The sequence below is a fragment of the Palaemon carinicauda genome, chromosome 36 (assembly GCF_036898095.1).
Source record: "Palaemon carinicauda isolate YSFRI2023 chromosome 36, ASM3689809v2, whole genome shotgun sequence".
Classification (NCBI taxonomy): domain Eukaryota; kingdom Metazoa; phylum Arthropoda; class Malacostraca; order Decapoda; family Palaemonidae; genus Palaemon; species Palaemon carinicauda.
Window position 1 is genome coordinate 74,343,700 of NC_090760.1, and position 25,000 is coordinate 74,368,699.

The following is a 25,000-nucleotide window of genomic DNA, read 5'->3' on the forward strand; positions in this document are numbered from 1 at the left end:
TGTATATATAAATATATATATATATATATATATATATATATATATATATATTTATATATATATATATATATATATATATATATATATATATATATATATATATATATACGATTATAACTTGTTTACAAGTCCTACTTTCTACAGCTCAAGCAAATTTTTATAATTTTAAAATAGAAGAAAATTTTGTATTCAAAAAATAAATTCTGAAACAAATAATAGCTGTTTTTTATATAAAATTATAACTTGTCTACAAGTCCTACTTTCTACAGCTCAAGCAATTTTTTATAATCTTATAATAGAAGAAAATTTTGTATGCAAAAAGTAAATTCTGAAACAAGGTAATTATATATATATATATATATATATATATATATATATATATATATATATATATATATATATATATATATACATAAGATTATAACTTGTTTACAAGTCTTACTTTCTACAGCGCAAGCAAAATTTTATAATCTTGAAATAGAAGAATATTTTGTATTCAAAAAGTAAATTCGGAAACAAGTTCATTCTTATATATATATATATATATATATATATATATATATATATATATATATATATATAAGATTTTAACTTGTTTAAAAGTCCTACTTTCTACAGCTCAAGCAAATTTTTATAATCTTATAATAGAAGAAAATTTTGTATTCAAAAATTGAATTCTGAAACAAGTAAAAACTATTTTTTTTTTATAAAATTATAACATGTTTTTAACTCCTAGGTTCTACGGTGGAAGCAGATATCTATAATCATCAATTTCTCCATTCTCAGATTAACGTGACGTACGTCATATGGAAGGGAAATAACGCCACCTTGCACTTCAACACCACTCTGTCTGTTCCTGAGAACACCAATTTCTACACTGTCATGAAACTGGCTGCAGAAAAAGACGAGAGATTCGAGTAAGTTTGTGTTTGAGTAACGATTTTTGTGAAGCTCCCTTTCACTGTTCATAAAAGGTCTTTTTTTTTTTCTTTTTTTTTTTAGAAGGTTGACAAACTAAATGACATTTTTTTTTCTTTTTTGGTTGACAAACTAAATGGCAACAATATTTTTTTTTTCTTTTTTTTCAAGGTTGACAAACTAAATGACAATAATATTTTTTTCTTTATTTTTGAAGGTTGACAAACTAAATAACAACAATATTTTTTTTTGAAGGTTGACAAACTAAATGACAATATCTTTTTTTTTTTTTGAAGGTTGACAAACTAAATGACAATATCTTTTTTTTTGAAGGTTGACAAACTAAATGACAATATCTTTTTTTTTTGAAGGTTGACAAACTAAATGACAACAATTTTTTTTTCTTTTTTTGAGGGTTGACAAACTAAATGACAACAATATTTTTTTTCAGTGTTGACAAACTAAATGACACCATTTTTTTTTTTGAAGGTTGACAAACTAAATGACAACAATATTTTTTTTTTGAAGTTTGACAAACTAAATGACAACAATATTTTTTTTTTGATGGTTGACAAACTAAATAACAACAATATTCTTTTTTTTTTTTTGAGAAGGTTGACAAACCAAATTAGAACAAATCTTTTAGAGATTGCTCAGCCTTGGCAGAAGTTTGTGTTTACCAAACGCTTTTGTTTAAGCGTCTATTTGTTGTTCTGAGCGGGGATACCTTAAAGTGGTGAGTGGCACCATTTTCAAATTATTACAGCATTGTAAGATTAGTAACAAAGAGTGGAGGACCAAGGTACAAAGGCTATGGGACTGTCCAAGACTAGAAGAGCTGTACCATAGCTTAAGATTCTCCTCTACCCTTACCAAGGGGAAAGTAGCCACTGGAAAATTACACTGTACAGTAGTAGTTAACCCCTTCAGTGAAGAAGAGTTTTTTGGTTGTCTTGGTGTTGTTTATCCAATCTTATTAAATATGCTAAAGAAGGTGATGAATGCAAGAGTTGATGGGAGAAGTACAAGAGGAAGGCCAAGGTTTGGTAGGATGGATGGAGTGAAGAAAGCTCTGGGTGATAGGAGGATAGATGTGAGAGAGGCAAGAGAGCGTGCTAGAAATAGGAATGAATGGCGAGCAATTGTGACGCAGTTCCGGTAGGCCCTGCTGCTGCCTCCGATGCCTTAGATGACCGCGGAGGTAGCAGCAGTAGGGGATTCAGCATTAGGAAGCTTCATCTGTGGTGGATAATGTGGGAGGGTGGGCTGTGGCACCCTAGAAGTACCATCTGAACTCGGTTGAGTCCCTGTTTAGGCTGGAGGAACGTAGAGAGTAGAGGTCCCCTTTTTGTTTTGTTTCATTTGTTGATGTCGGCTACCCCCCAAAATTGGAGGAAGTGCCTTGGTATATGTATGTATGTATGTATTAAATCTTATGTAACTGAATCTCACATGAAGCTAACTTGAACCTCATTCGTAGGTTTTCAGCATCACATTGGGGAAATGGGTTCTACATTCACACACTCTCCGGAGCCAAGGAACAGAAGCTCGGCTATTGGTTTTGGCTCCTGTACCGTCTGAAGGAACCCCCTATACCAGGAACCAAACCTAGCAATGATAAGGTTTCCCCAACAGGTTCGTCATTTCATCGTTTCTTTACCTTTTTCTGTACTTGATTATGGGGCGTGTTGCCAGTCAAATGAGTCATCTAACATCTGCTTAAAGTTTTGATTCAACACTAATGACTACTTTTCAATCTAGGCTTTAGGAATTTCTTCTATGCGCCATTGCCTGTAGAATGGGTCCTGTAAGGTCTGCTAAAAGTTTTGATTTAATGTTAACTACTTCTTATCAATCTAGGTTTTAGGGGTTTCCACTATGAGCTATCGAATGATTCCTGTCAGTCCTTTTGTAAGTTTTGATATAACGTTAATTTCTCCTTTCCAATCTAGGCTTTTGGGGATATCGTTTCAGTAAAAGAAACTTCACAGTTCATGATGAGGAGGATTGATATCGCATTCTCTTATATCAAATACCTCCATACTACTGATTCAGAATCAATGCCTTCTCTCCATTTTACATTATGACTTTCTAGATAAATCATTGTATGATTTATTCCTTAAATCATCTTACATTTACATGTCATATCTGATCTATATTCTTTAAGCCCAGTGACCTTAATTTAATTTATGAATTATATATTAAATGTTATTAATATCAATTCTATTTCAGGTGTTATGGAGACGATCGTCAATGATGGCGACATCTTCCTCTTCTGGTATCATCAAATTTAATGTCCTGTATATCTAGCGAGCTGAAGAAACTGTGATCTTAAGCATAATTAAGAGGATATATTCATCTGTTATACCTTTGGATATTTAGATCTTCAATTTCTCTCTCTCTCTCTCTCTCTCTCTCTCTCTCTCTCTCTCTCTCTCTCTCTCTCTCTCTCTCTCTCTCTCTCTCTCTCTCTCTCTCAAGAATTATCTCTAAGGCATCCAATATCTTTCAGTCCGCAAAGCGTTATGCTTCTAAATACTAACCACTATAATCCTCCCTGTCTCTCCAACATACCCTGAACTTAAAATGGTTTCTCATTGGACTTGAATAACTAATTTCATTTCCAAATAACTCTATTAACCTGTTCCTATAAAAATTTAACTATTACTCAAACTATACCTACTTCAAACTGCTCGCTACCCTATCCTTCGCTGGGTTGAATAAGCTTTCTTTATACAAACATGAAATCTTATTCCAAGGGCAGCTGAGAATATATTGCTTCCTAAGATAGTTCTACACCCCTTAAAGGGCATCTATTCAGCAATAAAATCTTGCCTCAGCAACATTCTATATTCTGTTTAGGTTATAATTAACTCTGCTGCTAAGATCTCCGGTAGATCATATTTCGTATCTTCTGATTTCACAGTTTTCTTGTAAAATAAATTTCTCCTTCAGTTACATATTTTCAAAAGACAATTGCAGCTTATTCAACAGGGTATATGAAGATAAGAATCTTTGTCCTAAAGTGATATTTGAATCAACCATTTGGATAATCAAGAAATGGATGTCTACGATATTTAGACATGTTTATTGTTAGACTGATCAAAATGAACTTAGCCTCTAAAGTTGCCAAAAGAGAGTTGTTCCACTCTCATGTGATATAGATGTATGTTACTGTAGATACCCATTCGATCAAATATAGCAGAGGTAGTGTGTAGGCACGAAGACTAACACCGGCTGCTTCCTCGTCATTGCTTTCCAAGCCAGAAATGTGCTTTCAGAAGAAATGAAGCCAACGAACATAGTACTCGGTTGGATCTACGGGATTCTTCAGGGATTCCAGTCTGTTCCTCAGGATAGAAAGCCCTAGCACTCCCTCAGATCTACGTCATTCTTCATGGATTCCATTCTGTTCTTCAGAATAGAAGGCCCTAGCTCTCAGTCGGATCTATGTGTTTCTTCAAAGATTCCGGCCTGTTCCTCAGAATAGAAAGCTCTAGCTCTGAGTCAGATCTACGTGATTCTTCGAGGATTCCGGCCTGTTCCTCAGAATAGAAAGCTCTAGCTCTGAGTCCGATCTACGTGATTCTTCAGGGATTCCGGCCTGTTCCTCAGAATAGTAAGCTCTAGCTCTGTCAGATCTACGTGATTCTTTAAGGATTCCGGCCTGTTCCTCAGCATAAAAAGCTCTAGCTCTCAGTCGGATCTGCGTGATTCTTCGAGGATTCCGGCCTGTTCCTCAGAATAGAAAGCTCTAGCTCTGAGTCAGATCTACGTGATTCTTCGAGGATTCCGGCCTGTTCCTCAGAATAGAAAGTTCTAGCTCTGAGTCAGATCTACGTAATTCTTCGAGAATTCCGGCCTGTTCCTCGGAATAGTAAGTCCTAGAACTCAGTTAGATCTGTGTTATTCTTTAGGGATTCCGGCCTGTTCCTCATAGAAAGCCCATTTCTCACACTGGAAAGCTTGTTTTTCTTAACTGCTTCCCAAAATGATGTCCAATAGCACTTTTTTCTCAAAAAGTTAAGTCTGTTTATTCAAATGTTCCCCGGAAATGTTTATCAATTAGATAAAAAGTAGTTTCTTAAATTTTTCCCAAAACTTTATACATCAAGTAAATCCCTTCTTTTCTGTGATTGCTTCCCCAAGCCTTACTCATCAAATAAAAAGCCTATTTTTTCAAAATGGAAAGCCTTTCCCCCAAAGTGCTTCCAAGGGTTGCCCATTCAGTAGAAAACCTATTTCTTGAAACCAAAAACTTGATGCTTAAAATATTTATCAAATGTTATGCAGGAAATAAAAAGCTTATTTCTCAAAAGTTAAATCCTGATCATTCTAAATGTTCTCCAATAGGATATCAGTGAAATAGAAAGCCTGTTTCTTTCAATATTCCAGAAATGTTATCAGGTAAATAAAACCCTATTTCTCAAAATGAAAAGGCTTGTTCCTTTCAATGTTCCAGAAATGTTAGCCAGTAAATAGAAAGCCTATTTCTCAAAAGAGAAATCCTGATCCATAAAATATTCTCCAAAATGCTACCAGTGAAATAGACAACCTATTTCTCAAAATGAAAACACCTGTTTCTTTCAATATTTCAGAAACCATATTTCTCCAAATCAAAGAGCCTGTTTCTTTCAATGTTTCAGAAATGTTAAACAGTAAATAGAAACCATATTGCTCCAAATCAAAAAGCCTGTTTCTTTCAATGTTTCAGAAATGTTAAACAGTAAATAGAAACTATATTTCTCCAAATCAAAGAGCCTGTTTCTTTTAGTGTTTCAGAAATGTTAGCCAGTAAATAAAAAGCCTATTTATCAAAATGAAAAAGTCTGCTTCTTTCAATGTTTCAGAAATGTTAGCAGGTATATGCAAAGCCTATTTCTCAAAATGAAGAAAGCATGTTTCTTTCAATTTTCCAGAAATGTTAGCAGGTAAATAAAAAGCCTATTTCTCAAAACGCTGTAGCTATTTTTCTGAAAATGTTTCCCAGAATCGTATCTTAGCTTCTTTATAAACAAGAGACACTTTTTGTTGTGACTTGGCTTCAACTCTATGGCCGTTGTGAGGTGAGCTAACATCTCCTTGAGCTGCCAAGCGAAAGTCTCTGTATAGGCTACTTCCTTGTAAAATTCTAGTTGGATTTGAACGCTTTAGTATTTCTTTGAAAGCAGTTCAGGGTTTTTTAACTGCTTTTGTGAAGGATTCAAAATAAAACCCTCTGTCTGAAATAATGTATAAATGAGGATAAAACTTTAATAAAAAAATAACATGTTGTTTCTTGGAATTATATATCTGAGGACTCATCTGCTGATACTCCTCTCCATTGCAGTTACAGATCTACCCAATCCCTTACCTTTTTTTCCCATTAAATACTCAACTCTTACCTATGTCTACAGTTCTTCCTACTTTCCTGACCTATTTCTTAAGGCCACTACATTTATAATTATCTGGAAGTCGACCCCTGTCTGCCCTTCCTTGTACCAGAGTCACCCCCAGAGATTTTAGGCTTTCACATTTTAATTCCTTCTGGACTAACGAGTACCGAGCTTGCTTGCACTCTTACATATTTTGGTCTTTACGGGTTATTACAATCTTATGAAGAGCTTCGTCGTGCAGTCCTTTATGCAACAGTCACAGATGCCTTTCCACGACGAGGAATTTCACTGATTCCTGGGTGAAATTCTTGGTTATGCTCATTCTTTTGTTAAGGAGTTCTATAGCAGTGTTTTCCCCAAGTCGAAGGCTAGATGCTATTTCATCTGAGATGTCGGTTTGTTTTCCCCATTTCGAAAGCGATTCCATCTGAAATGTCGGTTTGTTTTTCCCATGTCGAAAGCTGTTCCGTCTGAGATGGCGGTTTGTTTTCCCCATGTCGAAAGCTATTCCGTCTGAAATGTCGGTTTGTTTTGCCCATGTCGAAAGCTGTTCCGTCTGAGCTGTCAGTTTGTTTTGCTTATGTCGAAAGCTGTTCTGTCTGAGATGTCAGTTGGTTTTCCCCATGTCGAAAGCTGTTCCATCTGAAATGTCGGTTTGTTTTGCCTATGTCGAAAGCAGTTCCGTCTGAGCTGTCAGTTTGTTTTGCTTATGTCGAAAGCTGTTCCGTCTGAGATGTCAGTTTGTTTTCCCCATGTCGAAAGCTGTTCCGTCTGAAATGTCGGTTTGTTTTGCCCATGTCGAAAGCAGTTCCGTCTGAGCTGTCAGTTTGTTTTGCTTATGTCGAAAGCTGTTCTGTCTGAGATGTCAGTTTGTTTTCCCCATGTCGAAAGCGGTTCCGTCTGAGATGTCAGTTTGTTTTCCCCATGTTGAAAGCTGTTCCGTCTGAGATGTGGTTTGTTCTCCCCATGTCGAAAGCTGTTCCATCTGAGATGTCGGTTTGTTTTCCCCCTGTCGAAAGCTGTTCTCTCTGAGATGTTGGTTTGTTTTCCCCATGTCGAAAGCGATTCCATCTGAGATATCGGTTTGTTTTCCCCATGTCAAAAACTGTCTTGTCTGAGATGTCTCCAGAATTAATGTCTTATTAGATGCTGTATGTAGTATAGTGTACACTGCATACAGTAGACTGGCAAACTAGATTATATTTTTATCGTAAATCTATCTGGAATCAATCTAAATTGAAAATCTTGAGACTTGAGACTTTTGTTTGAAGGGTTTGATATTAAGAAAGTAAAATAGATCCTAAGCATTTTCCATCCTTCAATTTTGAGTCACTTCTTGATAATCTTTCATTTTTTATCTTAGTTTTTGGTTGGAATTAGTTCCTTAACCTATAAAATCAAGGTCTACTCCCCTCACCCTAAGACTGAATGTTAAAGATTCGTACTGTTCTTTGATGTACATTAAAGCTGCATCAAGACCTACTGTTTTAACAATCATCTGTGTAATAACACCTGATTCTTGACCTCAACAATTATTTCATGACTTTATATGTAAGTAAATTTATTCACTCTCATCAAATAATATGATAAAGTTGATGGCAAATGGAGTATTAATACAAAATGGATAGGAAGAGCATAACCATACAATGTTGTTGTTGTTTTTTTTATGGTGGATTCCACTGTTGATGGCAACTGAATTATTCAATCAATTTCATCGGATGAGCTGACCTACAGAATGATCTTTTTTAAGATGAGTTCCGCTGTTGATCACAATTGAATTGTTGATACACGTTGATGGGAAAAGCTGATCTATAGAAAGCTTTTTTATGATGGGTTTCATTCTTGATGGCAATTGAAGTACTGATATAAGTTGATGGGAAGAGCTGATCTATAGAAAGCTTTTTTATGATGGGTTTTCATTCTTGATGGCAATTGAAGTACTGATACATGTTGATGGGAAGACCTGATCTATAGAAAGCTTTTTTATGATGAGTTCCATTCTTGATGGCAATTGAAGTACTGATACATGTTGATGGGTAGAGCTTATCTATAGAAAACTATTTTATGATGGGTTTCCATTCTTGATGGCAATTGAAATACTGATACACGTTGATGGGAAGAGCTGATCTATGGAAAACTATTTTATGATGGGTTTCCATTCTTGATGGCAATTGAAGTACTGATACATGTTGATGGGAAGAGCTGATCTATAGAAAGCTTTTTTATGATGGGTTCCATTCTTGATGGCAATTGAAGTACTGATACACGTTGATGGGAAGAGCTTATCTATAGAAAACTATTTTATGATGGGTTTCCATTCTTGATGGAAATTGAAGTACTGATACACGTTGATGGGAAGAGCTGATCTATAGAAAGCTTTTTTATGATGGGTTTTCATTCTTGATGGCAATTGAAGTACTGATACATGTTGATAGGAAGACCTGATCTATAGAAAGCTTTTTTATGATGGGTTCCATTCTTGATGGCAATTGAAGTACTGATACATGTTGATGGGTAGAGCTGATCTATAGAAAGCTTTTTTATGATGGTATCCATTCTTGATGGCAATTGAAGTATTGATACATGTTGATGGGAAGAGCTGATCTATAGAAAGCTTTTTTATGATGGTATCCATTCTTGATGGCAATTGAAGTATTGATACATGTTGATGGGTAGAGCTGATCTATAGAAAGCTTTTTTATGATGGTATCCATTCTTGATGGCAATTGAAGTATTGATACATGTTGATGGGAAGAGCTGATCTATAGAAAGTTTTTTTATGATGGGTTTCATTCTTGATGGCAATTGAAGTATTGATACATGTTGATGGGAAGAGCTTATCTATCGAAAACTATTTTATGATGGGTTTCCATTCTTGATGGCAATTGAAGTACTGATATAAGTTGATGAGAAGAGCTGATCTATAGAAATCTTTTTTATGATGAGTTTCCATTCTTGATGGCAATTGAAGTACTGATACACGTTGATGGGAAGAGCTGATCTATAGAAAACTATTTTATGATGGATTTCCATTCTTGATGGCAATTGAAGTACTGATACACGTTGATGGGAAGAGCTGATCTTTAGAAAGCTTTTTTATGATGGGTTCCATTCTTGATGGTAATTGAAGTACTGATACACGTTGATGGGAAGAGCTTATCTATAGAAAACTATTTTATGATGGGTTTCCATTCTTGATGGCAATTGAAGTACTGATATAAGTTGATGGGAAGAGCTGATCTATAGAAATCTTTTTTATGATGGGTTTCCATTCTTGATGGCAATTGAAGTACTGATACACGTTGATGGGAAGAGCTGATCTATAGAAAGCTTTTTTATGATGGGTTCCATTCTTGATGGCAATTGAAGTACTGATATAAGTTGATAGGAAGAGCTCATCTATAGAATGTTTTTTTCGTGATATATTCCACTGTATTATTTTTATCTTGGGTCCCAATGTACTTGTTCAATCACTCTCATGGATTGTTAACCATCAACCAGTCATCTGTTACTTTGTTTCACCATTACTGTTATAACTGATAGATTGGTGTAGATAAATTTGTTTAACTATACAGGGCTCAAACTGTTTAAGCATAGGTCAAAATATACATATTTTTAATGCTAATAAATATGCAGGTGTTGGATTATTTATTTCCTTTCCCATCAACAAAGATCTTTTTTAGAAATATTTATATTTTTATGATTAAAACTAAGATGTTCCTTATAATACAAACCTCTGCTTTGCTATATCAGGCTCAGCTATATTCTGGCCAGTGATTTGGACAGAATTCTAGAGAGTATGATCCAGAAAAAGAATGTAGAAGAAACTTGTTTAAACGGATTTTGACGTAGGAAAAATCTATTTTTGGGTAAGATAGCCATGTCATCCTGATGGAAGTTCCTTTCGGCAAATTCCTACTGTATGATATTTCTGTGAGTGATATTACAAGAGAATTACCGTCAGGTATCACTGGGTTCTAACCCCCGGAACGACTATCCGAAGATATCGTGTATAATCAGGGACGTATCCGTAGATAACCATAGATATCTGCACCCCAAATAGACTTAACCTAGTCTAGGACTCTAAGGAGGATGATAGGTGAGGAGCTGTTACATATCCTCTCCCTTCATAGAACTATTCGTCTCTGATAAACTCATTCCAATTTTCGCAGATTTCTTCCGTTTGCTTGAGGGTACATTCAGGTATGCTGTTCTACCTCATTTCTCTTCCTATTGTGTTTTCGAAATTTGTATAATTTATAGATGAAAGATCTGATTTAATGTTGTTACTGTTCTTGGAATGTTTTATTTTGAATATTGATTACTTTTCTTGTGATTTATTTATTTCCTTGTTTCCTTCCTTGCTGAGTTATTGCTTTTCCAACTAGGGTTGTAGCTACCTTGTGATGATGATAATAATAATAATGATAATGATAATAATAATAATAGTAATAATAATAATAATAATAATAATAATAATAATAATAATAATAATTATAATACTAAAGATAATAATAATAATAATAAAATAATAATAATAATAATAATAATAATAATAATAATAATAATAATAATAATGGCTGCCTCAGTTGCATTGATCTTATACTCCATCTTCTTGATGGCTCTAATTATCTTCTTTTCAGGACTACTGCATACAACCAGTAACGGAGCAAAATTCATCCTTCATGGTGGGTAGTCAAATTCAGGAATAATTGGCGAGTCAAGGTTTTAATACAAAATTCACAAATTAGGTAAGATTCACAATTCAGGTAAAATTCACAATTCAGGTAAAAGTATACAGAGAACAAGCTACGCGTTTCGGGAGTGCTGTCTCCCTTCCTCAGGCTTGAGTGCTGGAAACGATGAGAGCTACGTCCTTATATATGGCAATTCTGGCTTAGTCAGAGAGGCAGCGAATTTTCCATTGGCTACCTCGATCGTCGTGGGCGGAGTAAATAGAATGGCTGATCCTCATTGGCTAAGCCGCTCGCCGATAGAGGCTGTAGTACAGTCAGACAGCCATCCCACTCACTCCTTTGTGTTGAGTCACCATCATGTCCTCTGGGAGCTGGGCTCTGATTGGTGGGAGCGCTCGCCGTGAGGGTATGTAGGCTAGGCAGGCTATCCTGTCGCTGATCAATGCTGTTGGGGTTGTTCATGGCTTGATCTTTTGGGTTGTCCTGGTTGGAGGTGTCATGGTTGATTGGGTGATTTTTCCTTGTGTTGTTCATTCGAGAGGAGGGGAGGAGGAACATTTCCTGGGTAGTGTTAAGAGTCGACTTTTTTCTCTGAATAAGAAGAGCTTCAAGTATGCGAAGTCTCCTGCTATCTGGAGCACGGCCTATGATCTCGGTGTTCTTGATTATTTCCTCACGTTTGATGTTGTTATTGTGGGGGGCATGAGCTTTTATTGCACCTTGTTGGACATGACAAGACAGTCTATTTGACAGACGCATGGTGGTCATTCCTATGCAACGTCCAGAGCATCCTGGAACAGGGCATAAGTAGGAATAGACCACGTTGGTCTGAGAATATCCTGAGTCGGCGGGGCTGAGTTGTTCCTCATGATGAGAGACCTCGTTTTGTTAGTTTGATGATAAATAGTCATCTTGACCTCTGTGTTTTTATCCACAGGGGAGACGTGACTCTTTATCATGTCTCTCAAGGCCTTTTCATCCTTTTGATAATCCCGATGCATCAACCCTTTATAGTGTGACGAGCCGAGAGAAGGGTTGTGAACTCAAAGGCAGGATGCAATCAACTGAGTTATATTGTTATAGAACACTCTCCTTTATATACAAAACCTCAAGGCAACAGGACATAACAGGTTAACAAGACAGACAATGTTACAGAGGAAACAGCAGACATGAATTTTCATGTTCGTTTAGTGCGAGGGAAGAGCGAAGATACAAGCATAATATGTGCAAAAGGAATTGTGTACAATTGTGTGACACACGGTTGGTACAATAGTAAAGGTTGATGGTATCAGTTTCAACTTTGAAGCCTTACTAAAGCATTAGAGAATGAGCTCGTTACAACTCAAAGAGGTATGGAAAGAATAATAATGGGATTAACACCAAGAGACATAAAAAGAACAACATTGATACAAGAACAATCTAAATTAGAGGATATTCAAACAATATGTAAGAAAAAGAAATGGACATGGGCAGGACATACAAGGAGGACACATGACATATGGACATTAATGTTAACAGAATGGGGCCATAGATATTACAAATGAAGCACGGAAAGGAAGAGAAGATAGTGAATTCACGAGTTAAGAAAATTTGCTGGTATATATATATATATATATATATATATATATATATATATATATATATATATATATATATAAGTAGAATAATTCCTTACTCTTAAATGGAAATGTATGTTAAAAAAAAAAATTACAATCGAGAAGTTACTTTTGAATGAAAATTATTATGAGTAATTATGGAATGTATTATATTTGAATCTTTCTGAAATAAAAGTTAGAATTTTCGGCAAAAAAGGGTACTATACCCGCCCCCCCCCCCCCCCCCCCCCCCTACTCCTAAGCTCATAATATAGTCGGTCTCTTAGGCATTTTATTCTGCTAGGTCCACTGTCTCTGCCTTTAAGCCTTTAAAAGACTTGGTGTTTTTAAATTGCCTCTGCCTTTAAGCCTTTAAAAGACTTGGTGTTTTCAAATCGCCTCTGCCTTTAAGCCTTTAAAAGACTTGGTGTTTTCAAATTGCCTCTGCCTTTAAGCCTTTAAAAGACTTGATGTTTTCAAATTGCCTCTGTCTTTAAGCCTTTAAAATACTTGTTTTTTCAAATTGTCTCTGCCTTTAAGCCTTTATAAGACTTAGTGTCATGTCCTTTTTTCGCTCCAGTGTTCGTTTTTGTGAAACAGCCGAAAGGGCTATAAAGTCTTGAACTTAAATAAGCGACCAAAGAACTTGGCATTTCTGAGTCATAAGTCGGAAAATTGCAACCAAGATAGACTAGTTGGCAACAGCATCACAGAAAAAATAATAAGTTATTAATAAGTATGAAAATGATTTCCATCAGTTATTCAGCAAACTAAATTAATTAATTAATCACTTCCTTTTGTGTAGGTTTGATTTGAAGAAGATAACCCAATATATTTTTTTCTAATTCAACCTATGGCAACTATGATTTAAGGAATAGCAAATGACAGTTAATGTTTATAGCGTCATTAGGTAGTAGGTTGGCCATAGCACCAGCCACCCGTTGAAATACTAACGGTCCTTTGAGTGGCCAGACAGTGCTACATTGGATCTTTCTCTCTGGTTACGGTTCACTTTCCTTTTGCCTACACATACACCGAATAGTCTGGCCTATTCTTTACATATTCTCCTGTCTCATACCCCTGACAACACTGAGATTACCAAACAATTCTTCTTCGCACAAGGGGTTAACTACTGCTCTGTAATTGTTCAGTAGTTACTTTCCTCTTGGTAAGGGTAGGAGAGACTCTTTAGCTATGGTAAGCAGCTCTTCTAGGAGAAGGACATTCCAAAATTATACCATATTTCTCTAGTCTTGGGTAGTGCCATAGCCTCAATACCTGGTCTTCCACTTTCTTAGATTAGAGTTCTCTTGTTTGAGGGTACACTCGGGCACACTATTCCATCTTATTTACCTTCCTCTTGTCTTGTTCAATATCTTATAGTTTACATATGAAAGATTTATTTTAATGCTGTTACTGTTTTTAGATATTTTATTCTAGCTGTTAATTAATTCTATTGTAGTTTATTTATTTCCTTATTTCCTTTCCTCACTGGGGTATTTTCCCTGTCGGAGCTCATGGGCTTATAACATCATGCTTTTCCAACTAGGGTTCTAGCTTAGCAATTAATAATAATAATAATAATAATAATAATAATAATAATAATAATAATAATAATAATAATAAGACGACGGATATTTTCCATAACTGCTATTTTTATTTTGAGAGTTCCTCTAATTTATGTTGTGCTGTTCCTAAGATGTTTGAAGGCTGAAATTCTTCCGTAATGGTATCAGGCCACCATTTCACCATATGAATGAATGGTCTAGTTATCTTGCACTGTTTCTTCAATATATCCTCAATGGTAAATCCAAAAATGTAAATCATAACAAGTATATATATGTATATATATATATATATATATGTGTGTGTGTGTGTGTGTTTGTGTATATATATGTGTATGTATGTATGTGTGTATATATATAAATATATAGATATATAGATAAATATATATATATATATATATATATATATATATATATATGTATATATATATACATGTATATATGTGTATATATATATATATATGTGTGTGTATGTACGTATGCATATACATATATATGTATATATATATATGTGCATATATATATAAGCATATAGATATATATATATATATATATATATATATATATATATATATATATATATATATATATATATATATATATATATATATGTATGTATGTGTGTGTGCCTGTGTTGGACTTAGATGCTAGATGCCTAAGTTAGGTTAGGTTATATCTAAATCCATCATCATTGTCGTTTTTTTTTTTTTTTTTTTTTTTTTTTTTTGTATGAACTCTTACACCTTCTGAACAACTACTCATCAAATCGCATGGGTTTTACCTCCCCCAAATCCATTCAAATAAAGACTAAGAAAGGTAGAAAAAAACATAAGGACAAATCAAACACCATCATATCTGCAGCAAGTTTATTTATTGTCAAACAGAGAATGAAAGACGTACGATAATACTATTTATATCAGCAGCCTAAACTTACAAGTATAGAACATTAGGACTAAAGGCAATGTATGGGTTTCTCTTTTTAACCTTTTCCCAGTTAACTACTACCCTCCTCTTCTTCTTCTTTTCTTTCTTTATCTACCATGGCATCCCACAAGCCAGTGCAACCCGCTAACTATTATCTTTAAAATAGTTTCAGCAACCAATCAACTGCATGTCTTGGTGTTACTTCCTATTTTATATAAAAAACTTCATAGACTTTAAAACAACTGGGGTATCCCAATGACAATCTTTTCTCAACAGGCTCAGGGCTAGCCAGATGGAATTTGAGAAATTATGTCCCGATTAGATTCGTTGATTTAGATATTCATTTAAAGATAAGTTTATTTACTTGCAGGGTTAGACTAAAAAAGCTAGAGCTCAGATTGAACAGTCAAGAACATCAAAACGTTTAGTTTGCGCCTTCTTTTCTCGCGGTTCTGTTCGGTTGGTCTCTCTCGCTCTCGCGCGGTGCTGTTCAGTTGGTCTCTCTTTTGACAGAGTTAGGGTGGCAACACTTCCCAGTGAAGGGAGAGACTATCTGAACGCGACCTAACTTCAGTTGGACCACTGGTGAATTACCAATGTCATCTTAATGACATGAAGACGAAAAGACAAATGGGAGGGGGAAGGTTAGGAAGAACGAATGTGAGGAGGAAGAGGTGAACAGAGCAGATGTAGGAAGGGGAGAAGGAGGAAGACAATAACGTGAATAAATAAGTGAATTATATCTCATGCCCTTTTTGGACTGACCGAAGATGTCCATACATGCGGCATTTGTAATGAAAGAGAGATAGAGAGAGACATCTCTTAATGAGAGTAATTGCAGTGATATTTGCCGGCAGTGCATTATCCAAGAGGGTTCTTACCATTGACTTATATCTACATAAGGCTAAACCCATGTTTTCCATTTTCATGACTTAACACACCATTCATTACTCCCTTATATCTAGGATGGTGAGGCAAACAGATTTATCATTTCAAGATCGATTTAACCAGTAGAACCTGCTAATCTTCCATTTTCCTCATTATAGAAAAAAAAATATTCATTCATCATTCTAAAACAAAAGTGATTCTTTTAAATAGTGATGTGATTTGGTCTGTTTCTACAAAGACAACTTTAATAAAAAAATTAATTATTTTAATGAGAAGGCTAACGGGGGGATGAAAAGGTGCTCTCCGTTTTTTTTAAAGAAAGAGATAACAGCTTATACATTTGAAAAAAGGAGAGGATAACGAAAAGACTGAAGGAAGAAGAAAGCATAAAAACCAAGAGCTTATTTGAGAGACGAGGAAATAAAATACAAATCTGATGGAAGTGCGAAAGCCAATAAGATTAAAGGCCTTAAGAAATGGGGAGGATTAATATGAAAAGGCTGATCTCTAACTTTAAAGTGAAATAATTAAAAACCGAAGGTTAAGTGGAATCCCTAAAATGGAAACTTTATACAATGGATAAATGAAATCCAGGTTAATTAAGTGCAAAATTGAAGTTATTTGATAGCAATACATTTAATTAAAGTGAATAAAATGTCACCCCTAGCCACTTATGTTTCTAGAAAAGCATATCATTTAATTAGAATATAATTTCTTAACATCCCACAGCAATAACAATACTCCCAACCTACCAAAATATCATACACAATTCATCATTAAAATCAAATGAAAGTCTACGCAGGTTATTGGCATATGTAGGTGCATACGATATCTAGCTTCATAACACAGGAATATCACCAATTACTCTAGAATGGTAAACATTTTAGGAGGAACCAGAAAACAACTTGTTTTATCGAACCAGAAGGATACCTCTTTTTTTTTTAGAGAAGAATTAGATAAAGCCAATCCATACAGACCAAATAGACAGTTCTAATTCCAATAGATAAGAAAGTCTCCTTTTGCTGTACTCTACAGAGTCATTGGTTTTATTTATTAATATTATGTTCTTAGTTTTCATTCTTACTAATTAACTGTGAACTACCATAAAATGGTGAATAATGCTCAGTATACATCAATCCCATTTTTGCTGGCAAGACTAATTGAATCCTAATATCCATATGTTCCAAAAGAAGTATATACCAAAAGGACTGTTAAGTAACCTGATGCTGTCGAAAACCATCGATCGATAGAACCAGTCATGGTTGTTTGGTTAAATAACGTCATTCCTCTTTTCCTATTTCTTCTGAGTTATTGCCAAGGTGAATATGACCATAAGGAATAACTATTATCCCAATGTCAGGTTAAAATAATCTTGTGATTGGCTGGATTCCTTAACCTAACGCATCTAACCAGAGCCTCCTGGACGCACCTACCTAGCCTAACCTAACCTAGGGTGCCGTACTATTTCTAAACCCCTTAATAATCCCTTGAAAATAATCTTAAAAAGTTCTTGGAGCAAGATTCCTGATCGATGTAACCTTCCTAGAAGATTACGTTTTCACTGCTACATCCTAATTTATTAAGAAATGAATCACAATTGATTTACTAAGGCAAGACCAGCTCGTCTCGACAGGATTACATTTGTTTGAATTTCAACCTGAATTTGATTTGAAAATTGGATGGATTACACTGGACAGTGGATCTCTTCAACATACCTTAGAATTATATTAGGTGGAAAAACAGATGGACATCAAAATAAATCTACAATCTCTCGATTTTCTCGTCTCGTAAAATCGTTCTATCCGGGATCCACTCTGCTAAGCTATTAATACCAAGAGGCCAAGGGAATGATCATAGAAAAGGAATGCATGCTGGGTCTCCTTAATGGAAATGGCAGTAGATCTGTGCACATTTAGCTCAAAGGTAAGGCAAACAAATTCTCGTTTTGGAAAAGCCGTAAGTGTCGTAAAAACTTCTTTTTGCAACTTGGGAAAGAATCTCGGAGGGGAAAGGGTCTTCTAAAGTGTGGCATGCAAGGGTAATGTATATTCTGTGAAGGTTTCTTATAAACATCAGAAGGATACTGCAGTTGGAAGCTACCAAAATTTAATGCCATTCAGGTAGAATTTGTAGATAATCACTACATTTTGCTATAGGGTGTTATGTCATGTATGGGATTGCTGTATATATATATATATATATATATATATATATATATATATATATATATATATATATATATATAGATAGATAGATAGATATTTAGATAGATAGATATATATATATATATATATATATATATATATATATATATATATATACAGTAATCTTGCACATTCGAGTTGTGGTAATTGAAACATCTGTATCACAACTCCATCCTATAACTGCCATTTCATTCTCAAGGACACATATATTCTATTCTAGGCTCATTAAAAATCACAGAAATTTCAGATGATGAGATAATCATAGCAAAATAGATATTCATGGCAAAGTGAATTTAACCATCAACACCTATGGTCTTTTGGAATAGTTAATCGTTTCTAGCCTTTGTCAGGGTATATGATTAAAGAGTCTGCTAATGCCACATAGTTCTATAAAGATGTTCATCTCTAACAAAAAAACTGCCTCTTTATATAACTGGTTATGAGAAAATTTGCTTTAAAATTACAGCAACGAGTATTGTAAAAGTATTTCTGGAATGTAACATACACACAAATCACCCGATAAAGAGGTATATTCTACGGACAATTTCGTCATCTTCCCCAGGGTCCGTGTCCTTAGATTTTTTGGCCGGTTTCGGATAAGAAACAATTGCTAATATTATCTAGAGATAAGCTAGACTTGTTTAACAGTAACTGTGTTTCAAAGTGTTTAATCACTAGATGATACGATACAACTTGGGACGTATAGGCAGCAAAAGCAGCTAACATCTTCACATCTAATTATCATCTATAGGGTTTCTTCTATCTTTAAACTACTTATTCTATAAATATCTTACCGAATATTTCTTGATATCTTAATACGATATGTATATACTGATGGCAGTACATTTTAGTATAATGCTAGTGAAAATTATAAGTGGAAATTTCTGGAACGAAAATATGAATATTCCAAGCCATCTGGATTAGAATTGGTAGAAAAGGTTTGAGTTCTATCCTTCACCTTAAAGAAAACCCTGATTACTTTTGACATATTGTCAGAATAATACCTAATGTTATCATTTCCTTTCTCAAGGTATAGCAATTCAACCTGCATCTCTGTCACATTTCTTGATTTAAACCGCATTTCAGAGTCCTAATGATAACTTTTAGTTGCTTTAAACATTATCCTAAATCACCTTAAACCTATTAAGTCTACAATCTTCATTCGCGTCTTATTCATAACATTCGAAGGACAGAGCGAATAGCACAAAATATCTGCGAAATGCAGATGTAGCGATGATTAAGATATTTACTCTATTATCAAAGTGAAGCTGTTATATACACATTAATCTGAAAGAGAGCAAAAAACACCCCATTATCAAAAATGCCAAAAGTTACGCTCTTCAAAAGGTGATGATCATGAACAAGAGTGATCGTCTCTTTGATTTGGAAAGAACAGACAAGAGAAATATGAAATCTTATCAGTGTTTAGGCTTACAAGCATAATTCATAAATATAGCTATTGGTAATTTGGTGGACATACCTAACCTTTCTTTGGGAAATCTAATTTTGAGGATAATTATGAGTGGCTAACAAATTCATGAAAACCTGGATTTTATTACTATTCCTTAATGACAATAAAGGTACCCAAAGGAAGAGTCAATCTAATTGCAATTGCATTTCTTAACGATATATGTTATTGCATTTCTTAATAATAACTGTAAATCACATTCCTTAATAGTAACTATATTTCTTAACGATATGTTATCACACTCCGCATTTCGGTCTCATAGGCACTGACGTCAGCATAGCAACAAGATATGTAATGTACAATTTTACAATTTCCATTTAACCAAACCTCTCTACAGAACAGGCAGACGGGTCTAAGAAGGAACTATGATATCGTACGTTCAATGGTTATCTTTGGAGCTCAGAAGGGCTTCTAGGAAATCCTTATTCCTCTCTGTAGGCTAATCCATTAGCCTTCCAACAGCACCTAGAAAACCTCACTGCTCCAAGATCACTCTTGAACCCCGATTTAACGTCCATGGCCCTTACCACAATGAAAGGTAGCCAAATCTGGAACGGAGGTGCCCTGAAAACATTAGATCATCTGGAATTTTAGTCATTTCACGGATGTATAAACATATTCTACCTCATTTACAGGTGGCTGAACTTCATAATAGTAAGAGCAAGGTGATGTTAGTCAAGGGTTAGATATGGAAATCCTATGCCTCCAACGTGTGAAAGGTCAATGTCTTTTAGACAAAACATCATTCAATGTTAAAAAATAAAAAATTATGCTATGAGATACCAGCATCCAGTCACTCACTAAGAGCTCGGACACACCGGACGTGGCGAACTTTGAGGTTACAGAGAAGAGGTTCCCACACCAATTTGAAACTTAGTGTATCTTGTGGGGGTAGCTGCAGCGTTTTTACCAACATCTTCACCAAAGACCACACAAAATTCCATCAGATAATGACATATTTGCAGAGAAGGAAAGCTTCGACTGCTGAGTGTGATGCGTTGGAGGGTGGAGTTTCTGGTGCGACCATGCGTCGCATTGTTGCTGCTCTGCCGCTCAAGATGTGCATGTGCCTTGACGCTTTCCGCGTCTGATGTGGCCTTACCCTAATGATTCTTAGAGAATGAATTAACAGACACACACCAGAGGAACAGGACTACCAACATGCCACCTCAAATCCCATTGATGTAAACATGACCTTGCTGCCATATGACGTGTTCCTCCAACCCTAGCCTTTGACCCACAGACATTCATCAAACTTTATCTACTCAAAAGAGAAAATAACAATAATTACTCGCTACTCTACAGACAAAGCTAAGTCTAAATTTATAAAATAAAATAAAAAATATTAAACTACTCCTCGGCCGTTTTCTCTTCGCTCTTTCCTTCTTTTTCCTCCGATTCTCCTTCTTTAGACTCTGCTTCTTCCTTCTCCTCCTCTTCCTTCTCCTTCTCTCCATCTTCTTCCTTCACTTCCGCTTCTTCTTCTTCCTCGCCTCCTTCTTTACTCTCAGATTTATCGCCGCTCTCCGATGCTTCTCCTGCGTCATCTCCGGATTTCCCTTCATCGGCTTCTTTCTCTTCGGATTTCTCCTCTCCTTCGTCGGCCTTCTCCTCACCATCTCCTTCTGCTTCAGCCTCTTCTGAATCTTTTCCATCTTCTTCACCGCCTTCTGCAGCCTCGTCTTCTTTAGCCTCCTTTCCGTCACCTTCATCGCCTCCTGGAAGAATTAAAAATTGTTAGAGATGGTGTCCTCTCGCTCTCTCTTTATCTAAAGTAAAAGCATGGTTTGGAAAGCAAGTATTTACTTCATGTCTTTTAAAAATACTGTTGTTTCTCGATTGAAAAGTAATGCATAAAATACTAGGCAATAAACAATTTCATTTTAAGGTTAGGTTGGGTTATGTTTGAAGGTTTTAAATGTTACCCATGAATGGCAGAGGCAAGGGACAAGGTAATGTCTGATACTGACCATATATACATAGGATCAGCACCCAAACCACCTCTCCATCAGGTGAGGAACTTGAAGGGCCAGGCAATAGCTACTAATGACTTAGCAGGAAAACCTATAGACTCCCCTAAACCACCCCAAAAATCTCTAGCTCACAAGAATGGTAAGGTTACTAACATTACTGGAAACTATTGAGCTTAAACATGTCTCGAACTCCCATCCAGCAAATTTCCAGGCAGGGACCTTTCAAAAATGCTACAACAACCCTGTTAGGCAAGATTAAACTACCCAGGTACATGTACTTTTAAATATCTTAATAGTATTTACTGTAGATCTATGGCGAATTCTATAAGCTAGAACAAATGAAGATCTCAGTCATCTATATATATTTTCTGTGAGTATGCTTGTCTTTATAAATCCTTTGCCCAACTGTTTAATATCAAAAAGCTATTTCTGATCCATGTGACTGATTAGATTTTCCAATTCCTGGATCCTTTTTTCTCTTTCTGAGTAGGGATACCTTAACGTGGTGAAAGGGTTTGTGAATCGCCATGAACAGCAAAGTTCTACTAGTCCGGGACACCCATACTTGGGTGATTTGCTGTGAGGGACCAGACTAAAGTCTCCCACATCACCAGTCTGCAGTGGCCAGCGTGTCGAATGAAACTGGTCAAACCCGAGACATGAATGTGGATATGCCTGAGGCTTTCGTCCGGCAATGGACTAGAAAAGGCTGCATTTGTTCTTGTTGTATAATAACTTCTTACCCATCCGGTGGTTTATCATTAGCTGTAATCTCTCTCTCTCTCTCTCTCTCTCTCTCTCTCTCTCTCTCTCTCTCTCTCTCTAATACAAGCCGTAATATTATGAATATTAAAGTATGTAATATGAGTATTAAGGGTGCTCTGTGTGATGGTCTACCTAAAGACCAGGGTTGATGAAGACACAGAAATAGTTGCGCCATCCCAAAGAAAGCCAAAGCCACCAAGCTCAATCTACAGGAGGCACAAAAAGTTATTTCAGGATCTGCAAATTTCTTCAGAGGAAGGTAGGAACGATCGCACCTGGAGATATATCTCGATTCGGTAAGAAAAGTGACTTGATAAAGGCCAAGTCGTACACACAGTCTGTTATATTGTCCAATTTAAAGAGACAATGATCATATAAAATTGGATATCAAACCCCATCTAAACTTTAGCTATGGAAGGGGAGTGGTTTTCAATAGAGATCTACATGAATTTAGGGAAGAGGGGATATTGGTAATGTGTTCATTATTGGTGTGGAAAGTACATAAAGTACCAGGAACATCAATGATTATCCTCACTTTCCAGGATACCTTTCCACATTTATATAGAAAATGAAAGGATTAAAGTTCGACCTTTTAAGCCACTGCAATGTTTTAATTGCTTTAAATTTGGGCATCCTTCCAAAGTTTGCAAGAATGATAAGATTTGCAATACTTGCTCCAATCTTTACCAAGGAGAATGTACACTTGAGGCAAGGTGTTTGAACTGTAACTCTTATCATAAATCTCATGATAGGAGCTGCCAGTTATATAAGTTAGAAGAAGCTGCCCTTAATAAATCAACTATTGAACATGTAAGCGTGGGGCATGCCAAGAGATTAATAAATAAATCTACTACCTATGCAAAGACATTAAAAACAGGAGAAAAAGTTCCTCGGGAATCATCTAACCCATCTATTACTGTAGGTAGTTCTCAAAAGAAATTCACCATCTACTGATAAAGTGGTGCATAATAAGACAAGAATATCTCCTCCTAAAGATTAACCATTGTGTATCAAGAAAAAGACATTGCTCTCCACTATCCAACCTTTATCCCCCATTACAAAGGATAGTACTAACCTCTCCCAGGCCATGTCCTTGCCTGATTTGATGGAGATTCCACCTGAAACCAAGTTCCCAGGTGCACCTGTAGTGGGGAAGGTACAAAAACCTGGTAACTCACCACCTATTAATCGGAAAAGAGGGAGATCTCTATCTCTTCCAACCCCTTCCATAAGAAACATTAGAGTTATGACATCAAATGAATATGATGTTTGTCTGCTGATGTTTCTGATCAACCAGAAGACGATTTAAATGAATCAGAAATTCAAGTTGAGGTCCACCATCCCCCTCAACAATTGGATAAAAAATTTCTAATGGGAAGACTTCTTCCAAAAGTTCTTCCAAAAAATAAACCATTGTTTTTTCTTCCATTTTTCAATGGAATTGTCAGTGCTTGAGGGCCAAATGTGCAGAACTTAAGCTCTTAATTCACGAGCATTTCCCCATAACTGTAGTTTACAGGAGAGCAAGCTTGATGCTAATACCCCTTGTCCTTGCAAATATATTAGCTATAGGACATCATATGATCACCGAGTAAGGAGCCATGGCGAAAGTCTCATATACGTGTGAGATGTTCCCAAAATATCTTTGCCTATTCTTACACCTCTGCAGGCAGTGGTTGTACAGATTGATATAGGGAGAAAATATACAATTTGTTCTCTGTAGGCTACTTGATTCAAATGGTAACATTTTGTATGATAATTTAGTAGAGGTGATTCAACAGATCCCTCAACCTTTTCAAAATTTTACTTAGAGATTTGAATGGTAGACATCCTTTGTGGGGTGATGTTATAGCAAACACCGGGGGCAATATGATATCATCCGTTTTGGAAAACGATTATGTCGGACTCCTTAATCCATGAGAGCCCACACAATTCCATCCATGTTCAGATAGGTACCTTGCCATGCATTGACCTTTCAATTGCAAGCTCTAACTGCCTTCTTGATTTCGATTGGAGGACATTAGATTGTTGGCATACTAGTGATTATGCACAAATCATTATAAACACCAACAAACACCAATTCAAACAATGAGAGAGAGAGAGAGAGAGAGAGAGAGAGAGAGAGAGAGAGAGAGAGAGAATTCTTGAAGTCAAGATAAGTTAAAACACATTAAGAAAGACGTAGTGATACCCTCGCAAATGCATATTCAAACTCAGAGAGAGAGAGAGAGAGAGAGAGAGAGAGAGAGAGAGAGCTTGAACTCAAGAGAGACTAGAGAGAGAGAGAGAGAGAGAGTTCTTGAACTCAAGCTAAAATGCATTAACAAAGACTAGAGAGAGAGAGAGAGAGAGAGAGAGAGAGAGAGAGTTCTTGAACTCAATATAAGCTAAAACACATTAACAAAGACTTAGAAATACCCTCGTATATGCACATCCAAACTCAGAGTGAGAGAGAGAGAGAGAGAGAGAGAGAGAGAGAGAGAGAGAGAGAGATCTTACACTGCCGACCGCATCAGATGATGCCAGTTTGTCGGATTCTGTTACAGTGTTGGTCATCCTTCGCCATATTCTATCTCATCTTTTCTTCATCCCTGGTCGACCTAATGTTCAAGCCTTTGTGATGTAGGT

At 35.8% G+C, this 25,000-nt stretch overlaps 2 protein-coding genes across 5 annotated transcripts in view; one reads left to right on the top strand and one right to left on the bottom strand.

The window, feature by feature from the left end:
- Positions 1–9,937, top strand: part of LOC137628913 (uncharacterized protein CG3556-like) — a 243,830-nt gene extending 233,893 nt beyond the window's left edge. For all 3 annotated transcript variants that reach the window (XM_068360191.1, XM_068360193.1, XM_068360194.1), the window contains exons 9-11: positions 787–917; positions 2,399–2,553; positions 3,151–9,937. In XM_068360191.1, the coding sequence (XP_068216292.1) occupies positions 787–917; positions 2,399–2,553; positions 3,151–3,212 (348 nt within the window). In that variant the 3' untranslated portion in view covers positions 3,213–9,937. The remainder of the gene's footprint in view (positions 1–786; positions 918–2,398; positions 2,554–3,150) is intronic.
- An 8,324-nt stretch (positions 9,938–18,261) lies between these two features.
- Positions 18,262–25,000, bottom strand: part of LOC137628914 (high mobility group nucleosome-binding domain-containing protein 5-like) — a 64,454-nt gene continuing 57,715 nt past the window's right edge. For both annotated transcript variants that reach the window (XM_068360196.1, XM_068360195.1), the window contains exon 4: positions 18,262–21,352. In XM_068360196.1, coding sequence (XP_068216297.1) covers positions 20,985–21,352 — 368 coding nt within the window. In that variant the 3' untranslated portion in view covers positions 18,262–20,984. The remainder of the gene's footprint in view (positions 21,353–25,000) is intronic.